Genomic DNA, 12,880 nt, shown 5'->3' on the forward strand with positions numbered 1-12,880 from the left:
CACAGCCTGCTTGACAGTCTTGGTCTTACTTGACTACCGTGCTTCTTGATATGAGAAGCCTAGATACTTGGTTATTCAAACATATGGCTCATGTATTGCTAATGTCCAATAACAAGCAGTATGTTTTTCAACTTTCTGTTCTAGCACAGACACTGCCACTGAGCTGTTGCTTTTTAAAGACAACCCCATGCACAGTTTTCAGGCAATCTTCGTAATAAAGGTTGCACTTCTGCAGTTTCAGCTCTGCTGGCATACATAAATGATTTTTGTACTGTTTTCAGATTTATTTTTTAATGGTTTTAATAAATACACAAAAATACACAATAAAAAAGTAAAACTGTACAATTTAATTCATGTTTACCTCTGAGTGTTGTACAGTTTATAGGAATCTGCCTTTTCAGAGTTGCAGACATGTCACATGGAAGCTGAGATAAAACCCCCACAGTTTCTGCTATTAATCTCCCATTCAATACTCTAGTGAAGCCATTCCAGTATCTAAAAACACATAAAAATTTGCCATTGTGTATTAGACTTGCTAATCAAGTTGTATCTTTATCCCAATGCATGATTTACTAGCAATGATAAGGCTCTTTTCTAAGTTATGCTGCTCTATCACTGAGAAAATTGGAGATGTTACTGTCACCTTAGGCACTATTTACTCATGGATGGAGGAAATCTTCTGTCTCAAAATTATCTGGGCCAGCTAGAACACACAGTATGCTGACCTCCAGGCAACCCTCAAGAACCTACTGTTTCTCACTCTCCCCTGCCACTTCTGCCAACACAAGTACAGAGGGAGTATCTAACCCTAGGATACTCAACTGTATACGTTTTGCTCACAGGTCACAGAACTGTAGTATCTCCTACATTCCTGTTGGGAATCCTGTCCTTCATACTATTCTCCTGGTGTGGCTGGCTGTTCCAGTTACAAGGGGAATAGGTAATGCCTGAATTGTCTTGGCAAAGCTACTTGGTGGATACTGGAAAAAATTAACCTGTGTTAGAGACGGATGTATTCTCACGTGTAAATCATGGTGTATTGAAACACAAGAACTGAGAAAGTGCTCCAATAACCAATATGCTTCTTCAACTCAAACAAAACCAGACACAATAGATAGGGGGGTTGTTATGGCAGAAGCAGCAGGTTCTGGGAGAACCAGAGTAAGATAAACCACTGTCCAAAAGAACAAATCTCCTCCTGTATTACATGTGGGTGCACCCTTGCAAGGCTTTTTAAAAGAGAAAATCTCCATGTTGTATGTATGAAGATGCAGCTGTTGATGAAGTCAGAGCTATTCAAGGACAGCAATTTCTTTGCAACTGATGATAGCTGCATTTCCTTCTCCATTACTTCCTTCTGTAGGAACAAGCCCCAGCTCCCGTTGATGTTTGGAACAGGCACTGGAGACAGACACTAGAAGTTTGTAATTTTTACAGTATTCTAATGCTCTGATACTTAAGAATCATGAAAAAATTCTCTGGTATTTTTAAAATACATACTGCTGCACTGAAGCACTGAGGAATTTCTGATGAGTCCAACAACTGTCTTGCTCTGCATCATTCGCACAGTTCTTAAAACCACCTGTAGCCCAGGAAGGCTAAAGGAGGCCACATCTTATCCATGAAAATGGGGTCTCAGAAGAAAGAATTGCTCAGCTACCTCGTAAGAAACTCAGCAGTAATTTACAAACTCATTGGCATGGATATATAGAAATATTTCCAGCTTGTCAGAATAAATCCTACTATTCATCATCAGCATAGTTATAGCCCACATCAATCATCCGCACTTCGGTCCCCTTGTTCAACTCTGCTGATTCAGCTTTAAATTTTATATCACTGATAGGAGTCGTTCAAAAAGGTCACAAAAGTGCATTCAGTGTAAGGACAGTGGTTGTCTCTAACGGATCCTTAGCCACTACTTCTCCAGTTAACCTCATTTCAGTCAAATTTATTATATTCCACAAAAATTTGTATCCTCATCCTTTAGATCTCCACTGGAAATGGTGATCAGGTCAGTATAGAACAAATTACATCAAAAATAATACCAGCAGCACCAAGTTTTCTCAGTGCTTATTTTCTAAGGCCCTTATTTTGCATCTTCTATACTTTGTGCTCCAAATTTGAGGTTGGGCAGTTTTGAGGGTTTGGCCCACTATGTGGGAGTCACAGGGTTACTGAAGAGGTGGGACAACCAAGGGAATACATCTCACACAATGCAAAAATGATGTTTCTCCAGCTGCAACCTAAACCAGAACTTACATGACTGATTTTGTTTCTCATTCAAACACTGCCAAACATATACTAAACATCACTTCCGAATTACAGCATATTTAGTCTGTTCCATCTATACTGCCTGCTTAGCAGGTATCAGCAATTAAGTCTTGAACTGGTTCTGGTTTTGATCTCTTTCTACAAAAGATGTGGCAACAGTGAAAAGAAAAAACATTTATCCATATTTATGAGCTCATTCCTAAAAACCAACTGAATTTTAACAATAAAGCAAGGAATAGGGCGTATTTCACTAAGTACTGTTACAAGTAACTATGTATGTTTACAGATCCATAGTGTTGAAAAACTAAGATTCTGGAACTAATTTAACCATACAATACTGAGCTTGGGCCAATTTGCTATTATACTAGAGCAAAAGATCATTATGCTTGGCTCTTTTTTTTTTGTTTGAAACTTCTGAATTTGCATCTCACCTCTTCTCAACCTCCATCATCAGTAGCATTACAAATATTCCTGAAATGGCCATGTACTAAGCCAACTGGTAAAAATCCTTCTAAATTTTCTTCCATAGGAAATTACATATAAACATTGCCTGAAAATGTCTCTAACATGACCAAAATTATTGTGTATTGGCAGCAGGGGAACTATAGGCAATGCCTTCTGTTGAGAAGTTGCTAGAAGCTGCCCATATATCTGACAGAGGCAATGCCAGCTGGCTCCAGGAGGGACCCACCATTGGCCAAAGCTCAGACCATCAGTGACAGTGGTAGCGTCCCAGGGACATGTTCAAGAAGAGGGAAAAGTTGCTCTGCAACAGTAATTGCAGCCAGAGAGAGCAGTGAGAATACGTGAAATAGCCCTGCAGACCCCAAGGTCAGTGCAGAAGTGGAGCAGTCTGTTACTGAAGAACTGCACCCCATGGAAGGGACCCACAGAGCAGGGAAGAGTGTGAGGAGTCCTCCCTCTGAGGAGGAAGGAGCGGCAGAGATGATGTGTGATGAATTGACCACAACCCCAATTCTATGTCCCCATGCACCACTGGTGGGAAGGTAGAGAATTCGGGTGCAAAGTTGAGCCCCGGGAAAACAGACAGGTGGGGTAAGGGTGTTTGCAAATTTAGGATTTATTTCTCATTATCCTACTCAGATTCAATTAATTTTTCCCCAAGTCAAGTCTGTTTTGCCCATGTCAGTAACTGGTGAGTGATCTCTCCCTGCCCTTATCTTGACCCATGAGCCTTTCAGTGCAGTTTCTCTCCGCAGTCTAGCTACAGAGGGAAGCAATAAAGCAGCTTTGGTGGGCACCTGGCCTCCAGCCAGGGTCAACCCACCACAGCGTCCATATATTCATGCAGAGCTACCTGTAAAGCTGCTTCCCGTGCTCTCCTTCTATCCTCTTGATGTGTATATCTGGAAATATTTTTGAGCATTTGTTATATTTTCATGTAGATTGAGTGAAGTGTGATATTTTCACAATTTGCTGTTGGTAGCAAAGCCTCCCCAAGAGAGCTTCCTGCTTCTGCTTGGTAGGTGCATTAAGGTTTACAAGCATCCTGACTATATGGGAGCTTCACAAGCCCTGCCCCACTTTGCCTCATCAATCCCCTCATGTTTCATATGTCTAATCCCAATCAGATATCACAAAAAACCTGTGAGGTATTGCTGTGGCTTTACATAGACTAGTTTACAATATGAACACAAACCTTCCTTCTCCAACATTCATCCCTAGGTTTAACAGGGGAGACTCACAAGAGCTGAGCTCAGCCCAGCGCTACCTCCAAATGGGGAAGAAGCTGTGAAGTTTAGCTCAAAGTTCACCTTATGTACCTTTTGATTAGTAAAACCAAAAGCTGGCAGCAACCATTTTGAAACAGGTTATGTATTTGCATCCCAGCACTTCAGTAAGTGTGACAAGTGTTGCCACCTCATGGACAGGTGTAGGGTTTGATTCAGCTCAGCGGTAGGAAGGAAAACGGATCCCGGAGATGACTCACTGCTGCCATTTCCCATTCTCCTGAGGGGGAAGCGACAGCTTGGCCAGAAAGATGCTTGTGTTGCTTATTCACCTGGAATTTGTTCATTTGGGTCTGAATCCCAAGGCCTGGCTACACACCCACAATTAGGGATGAAGGTAAGGGGAGAGAAAAAGCTACACATATTCAGGGTATTTGACCATCTCCAATATCAGAGCAAGGCAGCGAAAGAATGATGATTTTTCAAAGGAAAAAAAACCTAATGGTCAACATAGAACATGACATGGTCTTGTACAGTCAAAGGCCAGCATTCAGGAGCAAAACGTCTGAGTAACAGGCTGTGGGACCTGGAGTTTTCAAGAAGGTAACAGAAATCTACAGATCCATCAAGACAGTAATCCCAAATGGACATGGGAATTTTAATACCCCATAAAGGTAGCAGAAGCTGGGAATCCTCTACGTGTAAACTGGAGACAAATGTAACTGTAGTCTATTCCATTGTGTATTTCCAAAGCTAAAGTTTTGTGTTATAATATCCCATTGATTATTCACTGTTCTGCCTCTTTTGGGGAAATGCTGCAGGAAAACTCAGTCACCTGTTGAACTTTTCCCCTTCTGATGGGAAGGCAGCTGTGTCATCCTCCTCTGCAGGGCAGATACTTTTCAAAAGCCATTAAACAGTGTGGATCAAAGTACGTTCATCCCAAATGTAACTACCCCTTAATATTAACTGGATGAGTGTAAAAGGACTATAAAATGTTTAAACAAAAATAAAACCTTTTAAGTTTGACACTGGAACAGAATTTTAAGAATCAGTGATTATTTTAAAATAAAGCTTTGTAAAAATAGATTCACATTCAGCATTTATGAATGATCTGAAAAAAGATATTACTGTGATTAATTGGGAGTTTCCAATTGTTGTGTTCTCCATATAACAGTGTAACAGCCTGCCTACATATGACTGAAGAGAAAGAAGGATTTACACCAGCTTGATTTGAAATATGTTCTTATGTTTATTATATTTTGCTGCTCCACTCTCCTAAAATGGTGGCCTCAGGAAAAGCTGCTTTGGCAGGCAATTGCAAAGATTCCTGTGGAGAGGAAGTGAAAAGACCGGGCATACAAACAAGGGCTGCTGCCATGTTCAAAGCACTGGGGAGAGTTCATAGAGCAAAATGCAGTCCTAAATAAATGGGTTTCAGGCAATTTCAGTGTTAAGATAACATCATTAAGAGTAGAACAGATTGTGCTCAAACCCTGCTGTTTATAATTAACACATTGCTTCCAAATACTCCAGGGTCCCTGGTAAATAGTCCTCTGCTCAGATCCACCCAGACCAATCAGAGTATTTTCATGAGGTTCCATGCTGGGCCAGCACCTGTTAGGACAAATCCAAAAGAGCCAAAATACTCTTCTTTCTGGCCAGCTAAGTAGAGAGATGAACACAGCTTGCCTTAGTCATCGTCACAGTGTCCATATGGCTGTGAAGCTTGTTTTCACAAGAAATCGTACAAGTACTTTATTATGTCGAAGTTCACGGTCCTATAAACAAAAACACAGTATATTAGAGCAATCATCTTAACAGTGCTAAGACTAACCTGTGTGGAGACTGTACACACGGGACATTCTGAACAACCAAGTCAAGCAATATCCCTAAAAGAAATACAATCCAGGATGAACGAATTTTTAACTTTTAGTGTTATTTACAGTACCTGTCTTCTGATTATTTAAACTTTGTAAGATACTAAAAGAGAAATAAAGCAGCTTTCTAGTAAATTATTTCAATCATTAAGCAGTAAAAATATATTAAACTTAATAAGATTATATTTTCATATGGTAAACATGATCCTCTACTTGGTGATGCAAAGCAGCAGCCTATTATGCTATTGAATGTTTTGTTCATCTTCCAAACCACCTGTTCTAGCATGTACTACATAACTCCTTCATCTGTACTCATTTGCCGTCTGCGTTCTTTCAGTCTTGACATTAGTTGACCCATGTTCATAGCTAAATTTGAAAAATCCAAGAATGCCACTCAATGGGATAGAAGATTTTAATGTATACTTTTGTACTTTAATGGCGGGCAGAATGAAACAGCAGTAGAATAAAACATATAATTATTTTTTTGTCTCTAAACTCATTCTGCTCTACAATCTAACACTCAGACTTTGGGGTTTACTGTTTGAATAAGTAACGCAAATTACTGCATATAATGACAAGTATAAAATTAAAAGCTTTTTTTAAGAAGTATTCAGTGATGCAAAAATAACCGCTCACAATGCTAAGTGAGATTAACTGGCTGAATGCTTTATTTGCTAGACTACAATCATTTAATATTCTCTGTTCACGCATTCTCCTGTAACCCACTTCTCAAAAAGTTTCTATAAAGCATCACAGTGGGTAGAGAAAAAGTTCAGAAATCCCCAACATACATACAGGAAATACTGTGTTTGAGTCTACTTAATAATCCAGCAATGAAATTAAAGAAATTAACTTCCACTGTTAGACTCACATGACACTGGGTCACTCAAGAAAAGTGCTTTAGTTACAAAGCTTTCCACAGAAACAAAACCACACACACTAACAAATGCTGACCTAATCAACTATGAAACACACTTGTCCTGTCATAACAACTGGGTTCACTAGAGACTATACGGAAAGATCTATTAGATTCCAAAAAAACATTAAGAGATCCGTACTTCAGCTACAGAAGATTTATTAACTTAGGTCTGAAATGCTTAAAACAGAAATTGAAAATTTCTAAAAGAAATGTCTAACCTTACCTTCAGCTAATCTACCACGTGGCAAATAAGCTGGTAAAAAGCTATGTGGTAAAAGGCATGAGAATACCTCTATGAAGACTAAATATATGCAACAGAATAGAGCCAGACATAAGGCTCTGTGGTACTAAAGACAGAGACTATGCATGGCCAGCAATTATCACACTAAAAGCCACTAGAAAGACAGAGAAGTTTTTTACTCTTTTCCAAAAACAGGTGGCTTTAAAAAAAGAAACAATAATAATGCAAACTTCACTTTTGCTTAAAAAATATAGAAAAAGAAATGATAATGTGAACAGCTTGAATGAGGGTGGGGAGGGGAGGGAGGGAGCATCGTTTTCTGTCCTGCTTTTTGCACTGTGCAGCTTTCCATTAGGAAATAATGCTACAGTAGCAAAGCTGAGGTGATAACAAGGCTGAGGTATCTGAAGACTTCAGTGAATCCGAAGATTCGAGAGGCTTAAACCACAACCATTAACAAACTTATTTTAGTATTATTACTGTAACAGAGAAAAAAAAGAATCAAGGAGATGGGCTGCTTATTTGGTGCGTCTTTTGGTTAAAATGGCAAACTAGTTCCTTTTTTGCAATAAATACAACCTCTCCCACGAGTGGTTAAAAACTACAGGCAGCTGCAAGACTATAGCACAGCCAGAAAATGAAATTTCTTAAAGCATAGATCATGCCTTTGCCCTGTCACTAGCCCCATCAAGACAAGCGGGAAGTGCATTTACCATGGCTTCATCAAACCTTGAATCTTTATGGATTGTCCTCCTTAAAGATTTAACAATGACTTTGGGCTGGAAAAGATACTTAATAAAAGAAGTGTAACAAGGGAACAAAGCAAGAGGAAAAAAAAAAGAGGGCAACAGGAGAAAAGCAGAACAGGCCAATTGTAAAATCTGCCAAATCATTTGAATGGCCCTATTTGGGCAGCATATAAACACTTCCGAACTACTTGGGGGTTTGGGGGGAGTGGGCAGAAATGCTTTCTGCCTCAAAATATGTCAGAAAAGTCTGTCAGGAGATACATATACATATATATATATGTACACATACATCTGACCTAAAGGAAAGCAAGCCAAAGCACTATACTGTGCATTGAGGTCTGAAGTGATAGCATCTCCAAAAACTACTCTCTCTGGTAAACATGAGCTGCATAGCACAAGTTTTGGTCCTGTTTTCTGGCCATCTCTACCTTCCAGCAACTTTAATGGAGTCAGTGAAACTTCTACAGATGTTAAAGTTGTAAGAAGAGGGACATCATTTCATGTATCTTAATTCAAGGACCTTCATAGTCAGTACAGAGTTTATGAACTGGTCTCTGTATTCACCATTGGAGTCGGAGCAGAGACAAGAACTTGGGGACGTTTGTATACACAATGATTCATGTTGCTGAGCAGATGGTCTGCTGTGCTTGGTACCAGTGAGAACTTTTTCAGGATATCATTCACTAGTGACTTTATTGATGGGAAGAGCAAACAGACATAACGAAGTCAGGGAGGTCCTGGCAGCATGGTTGAGCCAGGCCTGAACCAGATGAAGTTTCATTCTATGGCCTGACCAACTGCAAATTGAGATTACTTTGTCTGTGGGGATTACTGACAAGACTACTGGACATTTAATAGCTCAGGAGAGTGACACGTGCACTGAGGTTATGGGATACAGTCTAAACCACAGGCTCCTCTGAAATCCCACATTACAGAGAAGAATTGGCCTTGAGAACATTTTCCTTCTTTTTGCCACATGCCATTTCTGGGCTCTGTTCTGGCTACAGACTCCTTATCCAAGACCTGCTAATAAGCTGGCTGCAGCAACAGGTGTGAGATAATGCTGTTGGCATTTCATAAAAATAAGACATAGGCTTGACTGTTGCCTATGTATTGCATGCATTTCTGTCTGTCATTTATCATCCCTCCTGATGGACCGGGAACTGTTCTCAGAGTCCAAACTGAAGGCTCTGAATGAACAGAGCCATTGAGGTACCTACATTCATTTACTGAAATAGTTTCTATCAACTAGAGATCACACAAGATTGACTATGTGGAAGAACTCTTACAACCTATGTAGATTTTATATTGTATGCATAACACACTACTAAGAACTAAATATCATTTCAGATTCAAATACCATAATGTGCCTTTTGGTAATGAAATGGACTGACATTTTAGAGCAGTATTTTCACATGAAGTCCCTGACCTTTATGAAGCACGAAGACAATATGTTACTGTTACACATACTGCTGCTGTAACATAAATCTTTTTCAAACCAAGATTGGACTATACTTACCTCAAGTTCAACACTTCTCATAAGTAAGACAACTCACTCATAAAACAGACAGAGATTTCTATGCTGGCCTGCAGAGAGCTATAGACTGAGCAAATACTGATTCTGAGGTCTCTTTCAAGTCAGCACATAAAACAGCAAAGAAACTCTAATAGGCTCACCGTGCAACAGCTCTGATGAAGTCCAGAGATACAGTACATTTGTACCGTGGTCCATCAAGCTGGTCGTTATGGCCAACTGTGGATAAGAGTTGGAGAGTCACAAGAGAGGTGATCTGTGAACAAGAGACATCAGTAATGTTAGGCATTTCTGCTAATACGAATAGCAGCGACTAATTTTTTTTTTCCCATTCCATTTAGCATCATTCCCGTATTTCTCTGGAAAGTCACCCATATTGCATATTTGTTCTGCACCTAGCAAACCCAGGAACATTTTCACCATTACTTTTTTTTGCACAGGCAGTGAGAGACACAGGCTGAAGACTTCATCCTTTGTATCAAGCCTGGAGTTCTAATCAGAGAGAGAAAGGCCATGTGGGGAAGGGGAATAACAGGCATGAGCTGAACATTTTCCAAATCTCTGTCTGACAACCAGGAGAGACTTTGATTCTCTTTCCTTTATACCCGAAGACCTCCTCTTGAACTTTCAGACTCAAAGTCGGATATTCCTGTGCCAGCTCAATACTGCAGTTTGAACAGATGGATGTTATCGCTCTACTCCTGATAAAAGAGAATGTGAAGGTTGGAAAGGCTGGAAGATAGTGTGCTTAAAGAGAAGGGCCTGAACGGAGAGAAATTTACCTACAAACACACATGCAGTGTCTAATAGAGCCATTGATTATTCTACCAAAATAGCAATGTACCACCATATTTTTCACTATTTTCATTCCTTCAAATGATGACTGTGGTATCACTGAAATGCAGTCGTGGGATGGCATCACTGAGTGCCAGCAGTTTGCTCTGCCTCACTTAGGAAAAAAATGCTGTGGTGATTCTACCATGTCCCTACATCATCCCAGCTGCCAGGGGAAAGAAAGAGGTAAAATGCAGAAAACAAAAAAAATTTCCCTGGCCTTTGCTATAGATGCCACTCACAATTCAAGGCAACAAGGTTACATTCTATGAAGAACTGGTGTCTGACCACACACAGCTCTACTTTTCAAAAGAAAACCCAACCAACCCTGACCTACCTCTGTGAGATGATAATAGCATAGTAAGGAATTTCTGAAGAATAAGTGTATCAGGGAAGAGTGTCAGTTCAAACCTTCAAGGAAGCACACTGCTATAAAAAGCAGCTGCAAGATCTTACCACTATCAATAAAAGAAAATCCTGAGTAATAGCCCCACTCTTTTGCTGAAAGTAAACTTGGTCGCTATTTGCAACAGTGCTTGCAGGAGGTTGGAATAATTATTAAAGTTTTTCCTTAAGTGGACATAATATATAGAAATTATACCCACCTGTGGAGAACAGACAAAAAATAAAGTCACAAAGAATGAGGCAATTTTTATAATAGACTGTGCTTAACTTTCTTCTATATGGCATTAGGCAAAAATAGTTTGGATGTCATCATTCTGCAAAGCTTTGAGTTTGGTTAAGTAATGCTGGCCTACTCTCATCTTCACAAATTCCATGTACTTAATTCAAGCCTACAAATTACATTATACAGCAGCACATGATTTACAGCATTTAAGAAAACTGAACTCAGTACATGGTAAATGGCTCAAAATCCAGTTCATGAATCACTTCAACATGTCACTGAATTGGGATCAGCCTCCAACTTGTTAGGTGATTATTTTCTTAAAATACTCATGAATTTGAGAGCACATTTTTCTACATTCTTCATTCAACAAAGTCGTTATTCAGTCAGTGAAGAAGCAGTCTGGAGTACTCTGCTGTAACAATTGCTATTTTACACCCTGGTGCACCATTACTGTGAATCACTTCTGCAGTACATACTTGAAGCTGGCCCCACAATTAGAAACCACCAATGAAGGAATGGCAGGAGGCTCCTAAAAGCTCCTGATGAGCACAGCAAAAGCCTAGGTAGTTTGGGGTTGGACCCATCTCAGTTTTATGTGGGATGTAAAAGTGACCTTGCTGCTGCATTACAAATGCTCCAGCAATAATTTAACAATGAACTGTAACCATTTTCTTTTCCAACTAGCACCAAATGCTATGTGTATAATATAAGGGCAGCAATGTAAAATTCCTTACTAAACACTGGCCAAATAAATGTGAAATAGCATCAAGTTTCATTAATGTTTTTGATTCAAGACATTAACTTTAAAGACTCAATATACAATATTACAAGATAAATGAAGCTATTGATCGTAAGAGTAACACAAACTTACTTAGCATACTGCAAGGCTTTACTCCTTTCTTTCAGAAATCCTCTATTTATTTAGCTTTATAAAATGTCATCACAGGGAAGTGAGTGCTGAACCAGTGAGTCCTGATCCTGAGATTGCTTAAACTGACTGATGTAGAGAAAACTGGCATATTCAACTCATGGAAGTAATAAACAATTTTCTCTCCAAGTATGCTCAGTAGAGACAAAGCAAAAGAACATATATCTATGAGGATTGCACAGGGACCAGCTCCCTTACAGATAGCCAAATGTTAGGAGCTAGAATACCTAACTTGTGAGTCTTTGGGACAGAATTCAAAGCCTAGTTAGAGATGCCTACCCTGGACATGGAGAAAGAGAGAGATCTCCAAAGGACAAACCCAGAAGCCTGCATGCTGAAGGGGTAGCTATTTTGCATAAAAATCATAGAATCACAGAATGATCTGGGTTGGAAGGGACCTTAAAGCTCATCCAGTTCCAACTCCCTGCCATGGACAGCGACACCTTCCGCTAGAGCAGGTTGCTCCAAGCACCATCCAACCTGGCCTTGAACACTGCCAGGGATGGGGCAGCCACAGCTTCTCTGGGCACCCTGTGACAGTGCCTCATAGTGAAGAATTTTTTCCTAATACCTAACCTAAACTAAAAATTGCATCTATATAGTCTCTGTGCTTCCTAAGGGCATTCACCTGCTAAAGCAGGATACAGTGGAATGAACTGGGTTTAAGACAGCGTATTTGCAGCAAAATTTTAAAAATCACCAATTCTCATATTCTTTTAACTCTTAAAGTCCAACCGCCACCTATTAACTTAATCTAACTAATCACTGCAAAACGCTACTACTTCAAAAGTTCAACTTTAGAGACAATTTGTTCTTAAATGAAGATACATCAGAAGTTTGAAATACAGCTGGGAAAATTATGATTAGGATGTCAAACTAATTGCACTTAATTAAAAAAACCCCACAACTTACCAAAAACACCCAACAACTTTTCAAAGCACTTTTTTCTTTCTTTTTTTTTTTTTTTTTAATACCCTGAGTACAGTGGCTTCATTTCATTATCATAAAAGCTTGGGAAAAAAAACATCTGGCAAGAACAGACTAGAAACAAGCCAGAAAAACTGTGTGGGTGACATAAGAAAGAATATTTAGCGAGAATATTCTGAACAAAAGATTACAGCTGGAAGAAATATTCTAAAGCTATTCATAAAGTTAGATCTGATAATGATTTCATAATAGCAAAAGTTAATAAGTACATGGAATTT

At 39.4% G+C, this 12,880-nt stretch overlaps 1 protein-coding gene across 1 annotated transcript in view; it reads right to left on the reverse strand.

Moving 5' to 3' along the window:
- Window positions 1-4,938: 4,938 nt before the first annotated feature.
- ORC5 (origin recognition complex, subunit 5) overlaps window positions 4,939-12,880 on the reverse strand; it is a 69,388-nt gene continuing 61,446 nt past the window's right edge. Inside the window, exons 13-14 of the mRNA XM_010011931.1 lie at window positions 9,429-9,541; window positions 4,939-5,743 (exon numbers count right to left, since the gene is read on the reverse strand). Coding sequence (XP_010010233.1) covers window positions 5,698-5,743; window positions 9,429-9,541 — 159 coding nt within the window. The 3' untranslated portion in view covers window positions 4,939-5,697. The remainder of the gene's footprint in view (window positions 5,744-9,428; window positions 9,542-12,880) is intronic.

The sequence above is a fragment of the Nestor notabilis genome, unplaced genomic scaffold (genome assembly GCF_000696875.1).
Source record: "Nestor notabilis isolate BGI_N333 unplaced genomic scaffold, ASM69687v1 scaffold2013, whole genome shotgun sequence".
Classification (NCBI taxonomy): Eukaryota; Metazoa; Chordata; class Aves; order Psittaciformes; family Psittacidae; genus Nestor; species Nestor notabilis.